Below are 16,283 nucleotides of genomic sequence, written 5' to 3' on the forward strand. Positions count from 1 at the left end.
TCTCCCCTGAACAGAAAAACCTGATGGTAGTTGGAGTTGATGTCCACCACGACCCCAGCAAGTCTCATCAGTCAGTTATGGGGTTTGTCGCGAGCGTGAACAGGTAAACTTCCCTTCCCATAGGGGCGATCGTGGCTCAAGAGTTGGCAGTTCGTCTTGTAATCGGAAGTTTGCCGGTTCGAGCACCAGCTCCGACAGTCTCGGTCACTGTGTCCTTGGACAAGACATTTCACCCGTTGCCTACTGGTGGTGGTCAGAGGGCCTGGTGGCGCCAGTGTCCGGCAGCCTCGCCTCTGTCAGTGCGCCCCAGGGCAGCTGTGGCTACAATGTAGCTGCCATCACCAGTGTGTGAATGGGTGGACTGAATGTAGTGTAAAGCGCTTTGGGGTCCATAGAGACTAAGTAAAGCGCTGTACAAATACAAGCCATTACAATTTTTCCCTCTTTTTGTCTAGTCGTTCTTTAGATTTCATATTTTCTCCATAGTTGAATTATTACATTTAATGTGAAGCACACAAAAAAGTGTTAGTGTGCACAAAATACTGACTTCACATTACTAGACAATGCAAAGCAATGCTGTGACTCACTGTTTTCAAGCATTTTTGCATCACCTTGACAAATAAACCTTTTCATGTCGTTGCATATGAGTGCACAAACGAGAAATTATTTGACCTTGAATTGGTGAGATGCACTATGCATGCGTCCTAACAGCAGCGTGTTGTTCCCTACAGCTCATTGACCCGCTGGTACTCCAGAGTAATTTTCCAGACCCCCAATGAGGAACTGATCCATGGCTTCAGGGTTTGCTTACTGGCTGCGCTGCAGAAGTACTATGAGGTACAAATGCACTTCAGAAATGTGTTCTGATTCAGGACTCCTGTCTGTAAAGCACCACTAATTCTCACCTATCAGTGAACGCAGTATAATGAAAACAACAGTGTAGTTTGTTTCTGGGTGTTATCAAGTTTTGCTGGGTTTAATGCATTTTCATTTACTGTATTAAATTTGTATAACTTTACTTTGGTTACGCATGTCTAACAGGTAAACCACAACTTGCCAGAAAAGATTGTGGTGTACAGAGATGGTGTCTCAGACGGCCAGCTTAAAATGGTGGAGCAGTACGAGATCCCACAGTTGATCAAATGCTTTGAGACTTTCCCCAGCTACGAGCCCAAGCTGGTCTTCATCGTGGTACAAAAGCGCATTAACACCACTCTCTACTCCTGGGCTGCAAACAGCTTTGGCACTCCCCCTCCTGGAACTGTCGTGGATCACACCCTCACCCAGAAAGATTGGTTAGTCCAGGGCGGGGCGATAACAGCAAGGGGTTTGATTCCAATTGGAAGGATTGTTGGATGTCAGTTTGTTTCTGAGGCAGCATTTTATAAATGTGAGAAATGATCACAAAATGTGTAAATGTAAACACGGTGCTGCTGTTAAAGATGAGAGGCCTGCTTTTTGTGTGTGTGTTTTTTGTTGCTGTTTTTTAGTCTGAATCCAGCTTTAGGGCACAGGCGACCTGCTTCAGTAGTCTACACTGGCAGCTCAGTTTAAAGGCGATGATGCTAATGTGTAGTAAACAGCATTTCATGAAAATATCTTGTAAAAATACACGAGAGAGAAATGTGAATTTAAACATGTGCACAGCAAAACTGCTACGACAGATGTACTGGCAGCTGTAGCAGAGGAAATGTTTCGATTCTGTAAAGTTTCCCAAACCAAAGTGATTGTTTCCCCCCTGCTCAGGGTGGACTTCTACCTGATGGCTCATCACATTCGGCAGGGCTGCGGACTTCCGACACACTACATCTCTTTATATAACACGGCAAACCTCACACCAGACCATTTGCAAAGGTATGATCCAGTTTCCTTTCCACTAAGCAATATCTGGATTTAATATTTGATCATTACAAGATTGAGGTTGTTTTTTTTAGGTCATCGCTGTAGCTGTAAGAAAAAGAGCCTTTATCACACCACTAAAGCAGAGTATTGAAAATCTTCGGGGCAGTCTTCCTTCTGTCTAAAGGGGAAAAAACACAAAAGTACTCACAAGCTTACTCCATTTGGTTTGTAAATATGCTTCCTGAATACGATGTAACAGTAAAGTTGACGTCTGTATGATGTAATGTCTGTTTAGTTTGAGCAGCTCATGAAGAAAAGTAAAGATAGTCGCACAGAACTGCACAGAGCATCTGTCATGACAAAACAGCATTGTACCTGACTAAGAGCCATAGGGTCTGTCATAATTCAGTACATACCGTATTTCCCGGACTACAAAGCGCACCTAAATATTAGCCGCACAAGCTAAAATCAGGGGAAAATCCTGTTTTGTACATACATTAGCCGCACCTGACCAAAAGCCGCAGGTGTTTCAATGTTGACTTATCATATGTAAGAGAATATGCACAAAGGGAATTGTCAGGAAAGAGATGGCTGTTTGGAGACATCACTTTTATTAATATTTTGAAAAACAAGTTATGGGTACATATTTGCACATGTAGTACATAACAATAACCTACAGCACACCAGAACAATAGATTCGGCCTACCTTTTAGGCTCAGGTGCAGTGACACAGCTTTAACAAGAAGAAAAGTCAGTCATTCACCACCATCTTTCTCTTCTTCCTACGCACTAAAACCACCAAAGTCCTCTTCTCCAGTGTCGGATACAAACAGGCTCATGATGGCTTCGTCATCCACTCTTCTTCTCTCCTTCGTTGTCACTTTCAAAACCAAAGAAATCCTCATTGTCAGTGTCAGAGTCGAACACCCTCAGAAGGGCCGTGGCGGTGTCCTCCTCTCCATCATGCAGCAGTCCAGCCCTTCAAAATCCGTTGGTGATCGTGGATGTTTTCACACTTTTCCACGCTGTCAGAATCCACCGGTGGAGTTGGGCATAACTTGCTTTTTGGGCATAACTTGCAAGTTTATCGCCGCTCATCATCCACGACTCCCGCTGAACGCGTAGCGCTACTTTGAAGTTTGTTTTTCGCGCTACTTCGTACGGCACTACGTTGCCTGGCGGACGGACATGTGACTAACATACCACTCTTGAACCCCGATCCTTCCGCCAGGCAACGTAGTGCCGTACAACAGCGGAACACACAAAACAAATCGTCTTACGATATGACAAAAATCACGGACAATCCATAGAAAAGCCGCACCTGACTAAAAGCCGCAGGGTTCAAAGCTTGTGCAAAAAGTAGCGGCTTATAGCCCGACATTTACGGTAATCATAATCTTTATATGGTTTGCAAAATAACTCTGCTACACAGTGAGTCTGTGATGCTCTGTTATACAGCTGTGTACGATACACAGTGAAGTAGAAAGATGTAGCCCTATGTATGTAAAAATCTCAAAGTATTATTCACTGTATTATGTTGTGTACATGTCATTCAGATTTGTCTGAATTTCTAAGGCTACGTTCACACTGCAGGTCTTAATGCTCAATTCCGATTTTTTGATCAAAGTGTTTTTTTGTCTGCTCGTTCACACTACAAATAAAATGCGACAGCAAACGTGCTCTACTGTGAACGCTCAAAGCGGCCCGCATGCGCAAAAGAAGACGTCACACACAACGCGCTCTGTTTAGACCCAGAGCAAACAGTATTGTTTGACTGATGGCCCTTAATATAAAGACTTCGGACTTTACGTTTCCCAATTTTTGCTTTTAGTTATTTTGTTATTTACATAATAATGTAGATAACCTAATAATGATCCTTATTGCTGTTTTAGAGGAGCGGTGCTTTCTGTCAGAATCTGCAGATTATACAGTACAAATAAAATGTTCACGTTGTCTTCCCAACAGTTTCACTAACATCTACACTGGATGGTCAGGAAGTGTTCACGACGTCTTCTCCGGTGCTGATAATTGGCGTCTGTCTTCTCTCAGTGACGTAAAAGACGGATTTAATGCGACCTGACCGTTCAAACAGCAGTCGCTTTCTAAAACATCGGATAGGTATCGGATTCCGGACCACATACAAAAGTGACCCAGATCGGATTTGAAAATATCGGATTTGTGCCGTTCACACTGTCATACCATGATCGGATAGATGGGTCGCAGAGGGTCAAAGAAATCGGATTTGATGCGCTTTCGCCTGCAGTGTGAACGTAGCCTAAGATCTCCAATAAGTTTATAGCGTTTATAGCGTGTTTGTCAGTTCAGAGCTGATACGTGTTTGAATAAAAAGAGATTTTTGGTGCCAATCATGTCCCAAGATGTAGCAAAATCGTGCATTTTGATATCCAAATTTTGCCCAGCCTCCAGTTGTCAGTAAGACACACAATCAGTCAAACATCAGCTTCTACTGTTTAGTCTGGACCTGTATCCCCCAGCTGGTCTTGGCAGATGGCTGAGCCTCCCTGAGCCTAGTACTGCCCAAAGGTTTCCTCCTGCTAAAAGGAAAAAACCTTCCTGTTGCCAGAGTAGTAGACCATACTTGCAAAAACACAAATGGAGTAGAGCTGAGTAGAGATTGTGTGTCAGGAGTTTGAGTGGTTCTGTACACATTTATATCTTGGAACTGTACTAGATGCATTTTCAAGTAATTAACCACCACCCCCCTTTTATTTTAAGCCTCACTGGTATTTACCTCGAGTCTATTGTTTTCCAAAGTATTGCTGTGATTTCTTTTTTTGTGTATCTTCCACACAAATTGGGATTTATTGTGAATGTGTGTACAGTTCAAAAACACTTCATTGTTGATTTGGTGTCTTGCCAGGTTGACCTTCAAGATGTGCCATTTGTACTGGAACTGGCCCGGCACCATTCGCGTTCCAGCACCCTGCAAATATGCCCACAAACTGGCTTTCCTGTCTGGCCAGTACCTTCACTCAGAGCCGGCCATCCAGCTCTCAGACAAGCTCTTCTTCCTTTGAGTTATTCTTTGCCTTGATGCAGACGGCAGTTACCTGTTTTTAATGACAACTCATTTACTTTAATGAGGGATTCATTAATAACCTAGAATATCGTTGCACACATTGTAATAATTATAATCAGTGTTATTTTAAGAGTTTGTTTATTTTAAGGTCAGTTCAGTTATTTAAAAAAAGAAAGAAAGTGGTTTAAGTTTAGGAAGTTTTACTGGGTTTTCACATTTTTGTCTTTTAGTAATTACGTTCAGTAATTACGTTCTTAATGTTTGCACCAATTCAGCTTTCAGCTGTACAGATTTGTAGCTTGTAGTATTTCAAATCTTTAAATAAAACACGAGCCTGTTTGTGTGGTGCTGTCATTATCATGATCGGTCTCTTTATTTTTATTTAAGCCTTTAATGCTTCACTTACAAAACTGTCTGCTGGTAGACATAAGAGCCAAATGCCCCCCATCACTCTCACACTTTAAATTCTTATCAGATAGAGAATAATTATGAAAAAAAAAAATTATTCAATGAAAAATATGATATGAGTATTCATAAAGGAAAGAATGGATATGGTGATCCTAGCAATAGTCATGTTGACTTTACACTGTCACTTTTTTTCCATATATATGTGTAATTGGTTGGCACATGGAAAATTGTGCTAAACACTCTCCTTTAAAGATAACTGTAAAAAAAAAAACACATCTCCAAGCAAGTAGTTGAGCGTGTAATTTATGGAGTGTCAAGAGTGCTAAAATTAAAATAAACAATTATTAAATAATGAGTGTCAAATTCATTAAATCACATGAGTTAAATTGGAAATAAATGTATTTAGTATATAAATAAACTGTTAATTCATTTCAAACCAACTGATTCATTCATTATTTAGAAGCAGTTGATTATTAATTTTTTCCATGGTTACTGTGATGCACTGCACCATGAATTTATTTCATCTGTCAACCTCACCCATCAGAGTTAGGGAGCGGGGCTAACAATGAAATGGTTAAAACACTGCTTTAGTCCAGAGTCGATTCCTTTAGATGCCATCTCTCAGTACCAAGTAAAGAGATCATACATGCATACTTGATAGTTCTTATTTGGCACGTTGGCTCACGAGTCCAGACTTCTGAAGATGAGAGAACACAGCTGACAGGGAGACAGCAGCATCATTTGCCCTTCACTGTGTACTTAAACAACTACCACAGACCTTCCACGGCACAAGAAAGACTGAGTGGACTGGCAGTAATTAGTATTGTAGAGTGTTTAGCTTATTTTAGAGTTTAGAAATGTGTTAACATAGAATGTAGAACTATTGTAGAGACACTGACACTGCCCTCAATGTAATAAAGGCCTGATTCTGTCATGAACTTACGAGTAGATTGTAGGAGACCCCTCCCCCACTTGAACTGTGAGAGTAAAACGGAGAGGAGTTAATGCTGAGTGGAAATTCCCCAGAGAATGTTTGGGTGGGGGTCTCAACATTTGTAACTGGATAACTGTGGTCTGGAAGGGAGATGGGTTTTTATGACCTCTAGGGAGTCACCTACACCCACAGTGTTTTAACTGTCACGCACACACATCCACACGCACACTCACTCATGTGCACTCACACATACACACAGGTATGCGTACACAGTCACACACGAGCACTCACATAGACACGTGGGAACGCGCACATGTAGGCATTCATGTGCTCGTGCACACAGACACAGTTTGCAGCACACCGTGGGGGGTTTTATGATGGGGACGCCTCTATAAAGCTGGCTGTAACTAACAAAGGGGTGAAGATTTGGAGAGGGACACACCGGCCTCGTCTTCCCTTCTAGAAGTGCATGCTTAAATGAAGATGAATAAAGGTTTTGTGAAATGACTACTGAGTTCCGGTGCCGTCTCTGGAAGTTTCGACGAATAAAAGAACCGGGGTAAAACTGATTTTGTAACAGTTTTAACAACAAAGTTGGCCATCAGATTTCTTGCAGTGATGTAATAAATGATTTTCCCTCTAGAAAAGCTGGAAAACAAAAATGTTAAGAGGATTGAATGTTGAGGAAAACCAAAAAAGTCAAAAGTCTGGATTCCAATCATTCATTTTCAAATGTAGTTCTTCTTATTTTCACCAAAGTGTTTACACATGTTTACATATGTTTATATACTTTTCAGAACAAATTATTCAATTTTGGATTTGATTTCTAAAGCATGTTCTCTTGTCGGGTAGCATAAGATAAACATCAAAGAGGGTGATAAGTGAACAGCATCAGCATACTAGTCAAGTTCCTTTTAAGTATACTTTATTTCTGGCATCTCCATTCTACCATAAAACAACCAACCTGGTAGGCAAAATCCCACTTGCTTTATACAGGACTTTACACACACCTGAACATCATTAGTCTCTACCGCTGGAAAAAAAATAGGTCAGACCAAACAATACGATTCTAAACGAAGAACAGAAATAAGATTATACATGAAACTCATTTACACGCCTAAATGGTTTGAAAAGTAAAACACTGCATATAAATAACAATCTATATGTGTTTGCCTGAATCTTCCACCACAAACAGAAAGAGGACATGTGAGCTGCTGTCTGAGTATCAATGCAAATACACACCAGAAATTGTTTAGTAAAGACAAATTTAATAAATGAAAGCTGTTGAGAGGCCCTTTAATGTTTTTCTTTGGATCATCCTTTGATCCATCTATCCATTTTCTTCTGCTTATCTAGTTCATGGCTGGAGCCATTAGGGACAACATCACCAAGAATTAGAGGAATAGTCCGAATGAGCCACAGCGTTTGACTGGCATTAAGACTGAAGCCAAAACAAGTTTTTGTTTGTTGAACGATTCTTTTTATCCACAAAGCTAAAACTGATACACAAACACGCTGGAGTATGTTTTCAGTTGAAATGAAGCACCTTCTGACTAAATACTTTGTCAGTAAAACACATTCTACAGTCGTAGCTTGCAGAGAACGATTCAACATAACTAAGAACTGAGTTCAAACCTCAATTATCACCAGTTACTTGTGCATTGTTCAGTCAATGATACTTATTGAAACCACTGTTTTCTAATACCTATGCATAAAGGTAAAGAACAATAACAGAGTTATTTTTATTTTAGATGTCAAAAAGTAATTGCGGCTCCCAGTGTTTTCTTTTCCATGGAAACGGGGTCCAAACGGCTCTTTGGGTGTTAAAGGTTGCTGACCCCTACCCTAGGAAAATTTGATGTTTCAGTCATCATCATAAACTTACATTTGCATTGTGCCATTTGAGAATAATGGTTGATGTCTGTAACATCTGTCATCAGAAAAATCCTCACACATAGCTGGTTTATTCATGTGTCATGAAACTTCTGCATTTTTGAAAATCAAAGCTAATGTTTTAAAAAGATGTACATAAATGAAAGTGTTGTTTACTGGATATTGTTTATATAAAGCAGATGATTCGCTTCTCTTTGAAATATATCGCACCCACAAATTAATTTAAACTGGGATCCATGTTCAGTAATATCTGACTGATGTGGATTTTGAATATTACATGTAACATGTCCAGAAGAACTATGATAAAAATGTAAATGCATTCTAAAACCTGCACACGCATGGTCACGTAAACGTAAACTGCAGTGAACATTCATCTTAGGATCAAACGAGAACACATTTTTTTGCCTGCAGGGTGTAATTAATGAAAAAAACCTAAAATGCTGGATTAACGCACTAGGTGTACTGTCCAAGGATCTACAAATGTAACATTAGCATGGCCAATTATGCAAATTAGGCGATGACATCATTTAGCGACTTCTAGGACAACCAATAGCGATTTTCCTTACTGAGGAGTTGGCAACACTGTTTGGCAGTCATTGAACGCATCACAGTGCCGTGAGCAAAGGCCTAGTCCAACTGCAGAATTTCTTCTTTTCCTCCCGTCGATCTGGTGAGATGCATGCTGTTCTGGTGCCCTCTGCGATCTGGAAACCTGGGTACATTTAACACCAGTCACTGTAGATAGGTTTACAAAACATTTGTACTTAAAACTGATGCTTTAATGTGTTGTTAGAGAGAGAAATCATGAAGCGGTACGCGCTGAGCCGAGTCCGACAAGCATCCGCCATTACACCAACTCCTCTGGTGAGTTAGCTTGGAGCTCATGTTTACATTGAATATTATGTCCATTTTTATGCTGCAGCCAGGTGTCAAGTTAACTGCTGGGATGTTTTTTTGTTTGTTTGTTTGTTTTTTTGTTTTTTTTTGTTGAGGAAGAAAGCTAAATGTTCTAGAATGTGTGAATGAGCTTAGCTGAATGTTAGCAAGCTAGCGGCTAAGCAAGCCTGGCTACCCTCATAATATGGCGGCCGATACAAGGTCAATTACCGAGTTGATGTGTTTATGCCTAAGAATTTTTTTTTTTTTTTTTACATGAACAAGCCTGTATTTTTTTTGATGTTGAGACTGCTAGATGAGCCGTTAGTGATACTGGAAGTCATGAATATGCTTTGGTTAATTCTCCAGCATCCGGGTGTGTGTAGGCTGGTTTTTCCTTTGGTATCCTGTTCCTACTGGATGATGTTCCTCATCTGATGACTCCACTGAAACATCCTACCTGGTAGATGGTCGTTGCTGCAAGTGGATGCTTCTGCTTTCTGGATGCTGTTACTGGATACTACACTGTTCCAACAGGGTGGTAGGAACAAATTGGAGGGCCCCAACGTTGCACTTTACCTTTCCCTGAGCTCAGGTGTTTGTTTGTTTTTTGGCCAAAGGACCTTGATAAATTTTTTTTGTTTTTTTTTGTTTTTTTGGGAACACTGAGTGGAAAGACAGTAAAAGAAAAGGGTTATTGTTTAAAATTGTGTTTTAATAAATGTGTCTATGTTAAGTGAGTGTGGTGTTCGTTGTGTGCTGGAGGTCTTACTGTTCCTATGGTGGAGCAGCTACTACCAAACTCCTTTACAAAACTAGCCTCTGATGGGTTACAGAGTTTTGGGACACATTTCAATTCTTGTAACCTCTTTCTATACAAATTGTGATTCTTTCTTTTTTTGGGGGGGGGCTAAAACATTGTGGTGAAATTGATGATACAGACAGTCCTGATTTCCAAGCATTAATGCTTTGGTGTAAGTACAGATTGAGTTACAAGTGGAGAGCCAGCCAGGAGATTGGACGATAGTAGCACCTTGACTTTCCAGCTCACAACACCCACCTTTTCATTTTTCTCAACCGCATTGAGTTGGACATTGTACCTTTGCAGATGCTTTAATGTAGACCAGCAGTCTCCAACCTTTTTTGCGCCACGGACCGGTTTATGCCCGACAATATTTTCACGGACCGGCCTTTAAGGTGTCGCGGATAAATACAACAAAATAAAACTAGTACCGGTACCAAAAAAAAATGATTTATTCATAACACACGTGAAAAGACCCAGGAAAACCGAGTTAACGATAAAAACGATAACAAAATAACGCTGAAAAATGATAAAAACCCTGAAAACCATTCATTTCACACCTGAGCCTCAACTCTCGCCGCCCGGTACCAAACGACTCACGGACCGGTACCGGTCCGAGGCCCGGGGGTTGGGGACCGCTGATGTAGATAGCTAATGCTCACTTTTTGTGACTGGAATTGAAAGGATTTAAACAGATGATGACAGTGCTAGTGTTTTTTTTCAGTTAATGGTGAAGTTTCTCGGATAGTTCGGATTCCTCATGAACCAAACCATCCAGAAGGTAGAGTCCTGGTAGAATATTCGTCTGATCAAGCCATTCCCAAGATCAACCAAGGTCTTTGGTGACTAGCCTAGCCCCAAGAATCCTGCTGTTGGTTCGTTTGTTAAAACCATTTGAGATGTTGCTCAGGAAGAGGTATACAAGTGGATCTTCCCCTCAGTGATTCTTCCTTTAGGGTTAGGAACATTCTTGAAAGTTTGCTCAGTCCAGCAACAGATGTTTTTAAGTTGTTTGGTTTGAGCTCCCCACCCAGAGCTTATATTACGCAGCTTGATTCTGCTTTTAGTCTTGTAGATAACGGAGAAGAGGTTTTGTTTTGTTTTTTTGTTTTTTTTTTTTTTTTGGCAACCTTTCTCAGCTCCAGTCAGAATAGCAGAGAAAAGCCCTCAGCATATTTGAACAGACTCCATAGCCTCCTTACTTCTACTTCTAGAGGGGGAGTCTCTGTTGAAACACCTGCTAAGACAGTTCAATAGAGGCTGCTTGGATGAGTCTCATCATAGCTCTCCAGCTAGAGAACAAAAAGAACAGTCCACCAGCATTTTCAGAAATACTCCTTGTGTTGAGAACTGAGGAAGGTGCTAGATCTGCAAAGCTAGACAAGATGAAAAAATATCTTGGTTCTACAAAAGTCAGCTGTACATGCCCACTCCATTTTTGATGTATTTTAGTATTTATTTATTTATTGTCATTGTCAAGAACAATGAAATTGCGTTGTACCCTCCTATGATGATGAGCCTGTGCCAATACAGACTACAAAACAGAGCAAGGCATCTAAGCTTGAAAGGAGATTGGATAAGCTTGCAAAGCAAGTAGAGAAACTGAGCCAAAGGTCCATGAATCCTCCTTTTGACAGTGAGCTTAGTGCAGCGTCAAAACAGAGAAAACAAACTGTTAAACTTCAAAATAAGACAGATCAGTTGTCTAAGAAACTTAGAGAGCTCGCTCGGTACCAGAAATGTCCTAAAGAAAATAAGTGATGGCAAAGATTACTTAATGGCAAGAAACAGCAGTGGCAGGAGACCTGTTAAGGTTCCCTGTCTGCCAGAAGTGTGGTTCAGCTTTAGATGTGGTGAAGATGACCATACTGCTGCTCGACGTCTGAATGAACCTAACCAGACACTAGTCTGTCAGGCAAAGCAAGAAAGGTTCCAAGCCCAACAGGTTACTGAGCCTTTTACTTTAAACTTGTAGCAGCTCTTGTTGTGGGACCAGCATCAATCCCACCTTATTTGACCAAAGCATTCATTTTCAGAGAAAAATAAAAACCCAGACAATGGTTGAAGATTTTGATTCCAAATCTCGCTTGCCAGCCAGTCTGCTAGATCCTCATTGTGCAGCTTCTGTTTTGTGTGAGGGTGTGCAATGCAATTCCATGATGGATTGTGGTTCACAAGTCACTACAATGTGCTAATTGTTTCAGAAAGATAAACTTGCACATCTCCCCATTCAGCCAATTGAAGCATTGTTTGAGATTGAGGGAGCAGGTGAACAGCATGTCCACTACCTACCTTGGTTATTTTGGTTACATGCTCATTGAAACCATCCCAGTTCTGTGAGCATAGCAGCCACCTAGTTAAACTCTAGAATTTTCTTTTCCTCCCATCAATCTGACGAGGAGCATGCTGTTCTCTTAAACACTTCATGCTGTAAGCTAATGATAGTTATATTAGAGCAGATGCATGCTGGTGCAATAGGCTGTCGACTAATTGCAAAAATAATTGATTACTAGTGGACTATCAAAATAATCGTTTGTGGCAGCCCTAGTTTCAACATTTGAATGAATGAATGAAGATTCATATGTAAAATGCATTCTTATCTTGTTTTGGTGAGAGGGCCTTTAATGTTTCTCTTTGGATCATCCTTCCATCTTTCCATCCATCTCTTCTGCTTAGGGCTGAACGATTATGGAAAATAATCTAATTGCGATTTTTTTTTTTTTTTTTGCCCCAATATTGCGATTGCGATGCGATATGCGATTATTTTTTAAGGTATTTGTCTTCTGTATTATTAAACAAAGACAAGCAATACATCATATAGTATGGCCAATACTATATTACATTAATTTTAAACTGTTCTTTCCTGGAAGACAGACCTCTGTTATGATGACATGAGGTGATGCATGAATTGATGACTGACATTTTTATTTAACTTCTTCAATCACAACAGTATATTTGAACATACACAATAGTTTATTTTTAGCTTACAAACATCTGAGCATAAAGTGCTGACAAGGAACCCTGGTGTAAACATTAAAATGAAAGTCAGTACAATGTGCAGATTGCAGAAATATACATAAACAAAATCAGTGGCTTTACCACACTCAGTTTTTCGACATCTGTGAACTACTAGACAGTCATTCAATTAAAAAATAATATTAAATAAATAAAACTAATAAATAAAAAATACACACATCTTACTGATCTCTGCAGTCAGTAACATTACACATAAAGTGCAAACATAATAGCAATTGTATAAACACACACACAAACACGCCTTTAAAGTTTAAAGGCGTGAAATTGGACGGTCTAGTTCTGATTAGCGTCACCGCTGTCTCGGTGGAGTTTAATAAACTCGGCCGTCTGCTTCTTGCTATCTAAAATATAACCAGACACTGGTGTAAATCTCGACTGTCTCATACTTCTGTTTAATAAGTTTTCTGTTTGACGTTTAGTCAGCTGTGTGAAAACCAAGGAGGAACCCACCCGGGGGATTAATAGTTTTATTTTATCTAATCTAATAACTTTAATCTCAGCCAAACCGATTTACTCACGAACAAACAAAACACTGAAAAAAGCCCAACAATAACATTTTTAGGTTGTCTAAGTGACTATATATCACGTTTAACCCGAGCAGCGAAACTCCGCGGTGATCTGAAAATGATGTGCCGGGAGTTGTGCCGTTCTCGGCCGCATCAGTAACCCTCGAGCTCCCGGCTAGCTGTCGAGCTGGTGGGTAGCAGACGCCTCTGAAAACGTCGAAGCACTTTTGCAAATATGGGATATCTTGATAAACCGAGCAGATATTTGATGTTTACACAGCTACTTTCTCACCTGAAAATATGTTAAAAGTTTATTTTGTGACCCAGAAAGATTAGTATGAGTAATTTTAAAACTTAGTAGCGGCCGCCATTGCTGGAAACTGGAGTTTGGCTGGGCCGCGCTATGAATTCTGGGATATGGTAGTAATTTGGACAGCCTTCGGCGCGTCGCTGTGACGTAATCGGTCTACAAATGCGGCCTCAGGAGGATGCAGCCCATGAATTTGGACATGTCCAGAGTATAATCGCAGCCTTTGCGGTTAGAAAATTGCACTTGATCATGTCGCGATATTATCGCAAATGCGATATATCGTTCAGCCCTACTTCTGCTTATCTGGTTCAAGGTTGGAGCCGTCCCAGCTGTTATGGGGGCTAGAGGCGGGCAAAACCTGGACAGGTGGCCAGTCTAACACAGAGAAACACACAACCATTCACACTCACATTCAACCTAACTGCATCGCTCTGGACTGTGGGAAGAAGCCGGAGTACCTGAAGGGATCCACAAAGGCACGAGGACTCTCTTGCTCTCAGGTCACTGCCGTTCACGCTGCTCTGAACACTCTGTTGTCTTTGGAACAAATAACACCAAATGAGAGTGAATCACTTCAGAACAACAGGAACACTCCTGGTTATTGTGAGCAAACATCATAACAAGATGAATATATTTACCATTTTAATGAGGGAGAATCTTCTGTGTGGAGTTTCTTCTCAGCGTGACTCTTTTTCCTGACTTTTAGAAACAAGAGGCAGAAAAGAAAGAATAAAAGTTAAAACCTCCACAATTTTCAAGTATTTTAGGACAGAATTTTAGAAACAACCTTAAACACTATTTACTACTTACCACTTTGTTCAGGCTTGCTGGTGTTCGACATGCTTCACTTTATATTAAATCCTGAAGTGCTTCCTCAGTGGAGTCGGGCTCTGGATGCTGTTGTCTTCCTCTTAGCACCCTTTGCCGACGTCTTCAGAAAACGGCAGAGAACCGACATGAGAACTCTGCCGTCTGCGCTGTAGTCTGTTACTCTCCAGCGGTTCGTCATCTCCGTGTCCTCTGTTCGGTAAACGGTGGAGATGACTCTGGTGACGGGGAGGCCGTCGACAGTCAGGGTGCGGACGCAGTTCCTCCGGTCTGCCTTCAGCACAGCGAGATATGCTTTCTCGGGAAGAACTGGAGTCAGGAAGCGTGGATGAGAGCTGGAGCCCGCAGGCGGCAGCATCATCCCAGCTGGTGAGTCCGTAGGAGGAGAAGGAGCGGTGTTCTCTCTCTGGCTCAGCCTCACATGGACAAATGGTGTCGTCACCTGGTCCCGGTGGAGCAATCCTTTAAACAGTATGTGAGGAAAGTCCTTGGACCCCGTCACCAGGTTATGGTATAGAGTGAGGACCAGGTGGGACATGGAGTCCAGATTGCTGTTGGTCAGTTGACGGTTCCTCAAGTTAATGACGACCATCTGACGTGAAATGGTTGGACTCACCAGCTCAGCTACGAGGAAACAAAGCGTGCGTCTACATTAATCATGTGATCGCACAAATTAAAGCCTGAATTTAAATTGTCAAGACATGGCTTCACATCATCATATGTTATTCCACACACAGTAAGAAGCTCCCAGCAGAACTCATTGTTTATGAAAGCCTTCACATTTTCATGTGGTGTAAGGCTGCATGGACTCTCATTGAGGTTTTAATACGCATTCACATTAAGGACTAACGTTTTCATATTAGTTGAGCAACAATCTGCTGAGAATAAAGCAGCTGCATTTAGGTGAGAAACCTCACACCTCTATATTGGAGGCGCACAGCAGTCTGACATATTATATTATACCTTTTAGCCTGCTGTACTTACCATAGCATTGATCTTTCTCACGCTCAATCAAAAGGGATAGCAGGTGCATCTAACGATCTAAGTCGGCAGAAATCATTTTGCAATTCCTTCGTTTCTTGAAAAGTTCGGAAAATCCGAGTTTTCACAGCACTAGTAGGAAAAAGCTGCTGTTTGCACTGAAATGTGAAACCGAATTCCAATTTTTCCTTCTGTTTTTATATCCATAGCTCAAACACGCCATCCTCATCACCATGACTCCCAGTGTCACCTAAAACCAATTTCATTTATTCAAAAGAAAAAATTATTTTTCTCATTTAATTTTACTATTGCATGTTCTTTTTTTGCCAATTTTTGTGGTTTTCTATGCTGTAAAAAAAAAAAAAAAAAAAAAATCACCACTTTATAAAAAAAATTACTGAAATTCGTAACGACTATTCAGACTTGATGCAGCCTCAATCATCCAGGAAAGTAAATCTCCAAAAGTTGATTCTGTTCATCTGGACGTAGTGAGTGGGAGAAACGTTTCGTCACTCATCCAAGTGACTTCTTTGCCAATGTTGTGATGTTGTGCCAAAAAGTAATCTGTGTCCAAGAAGTAATTAACAGTATTTAAAGCTATCAAGTATTTGTCTTTCAGCTTGCTCTGAAGAACACAGGTCTTTACCATTAGGCTCCCTACTGTTGTGTAAGCAAAAATGCTGAGTGTAACTCAGGTTTTCCGAAGATTGAGATTTCTGATCATTTGGCAGTCATTGAATGCATCACAGCACGTCATTAGCCATTTCCAGGCATCCATGAAAACAGAATTTATTAAATTTAAGTTAGCAGGGAATTTGCTCGCTAGT

General features: G+C 40.8%; 1 protein-coding gene and 1 long non-coding RNA gene across 3 annotated transcripts in view; both read left to right on the forward strand.

Annotated features, from left to right (window-relative positions):
* The window catches only part of piwil2 (piwi-like RNA-mediated gene silencing 2), a 29,121-nt gene extending 23,879 nt beyond the window's left edge, over positions 1-5,242 (forward strand). Inside the window, exons 20-24 of the mRNA XM_026188350.1 lie at positions 15-103; positions 732-837; positions 1,042-1,295; positions 1,747-1,854; positions 4,724-5,242. Coding sequence (XP_026044135.1) covers positions 15-103; positions 732-837; positions 1,042-1,295; positions 1,747-1,854; positions 4,724-4,880 — 714 coding nt within the window. The 3' untranslated portion in view covers positions 4,881-5,242. The remainder of the gene's footprint in view (positions 1-14; positions 104-731; positions 838-1,041; positions 1,296-1,746; positions 1,855-4,723) is intronic.
* A 3,453-nt stretch (positions 5,243-8,695) lies between these two features.
* LOC113033740 (uncharacterized) lies at positions 8,696-14,051 on the forward strand. 2 transcript variants are annotated; one of them, XR_003274081.1, is made up of 4 exons: positions 8,696-8,833; positions 8,911-8,981; positions 9,363-9,588; positions 13,961-14,051. It is a non-coding gene; the product is annotated as an uncharacterized LOC113033740 (long non-coding RNA). The 2 variants fall into 2 exon arrangements; XR_003274080.1 differs by lacking the exon at positions 13,961-14,051 and having other exon boundaries at positions 9,363-9,622.
* The last annotated feature ends 2,232 nt before the right edge of the window (positions 14,052-16,283 follow it).

Source organism: Astatotilapia calliptera, chromosome 12, assembly GCF_900246225.1.
Source record: "Astatotilapia calliptera chromosome 12, fAstCal1.2, whole genome shotgun sequence".
In the NCBI taxonomy this organism is placed as follows: Eukaryota; Metazoa; Chordata; class Actinopteri; order Cichliformes; family Cichlidae; genus Astatotilapia; species Astatotilapia calliptera.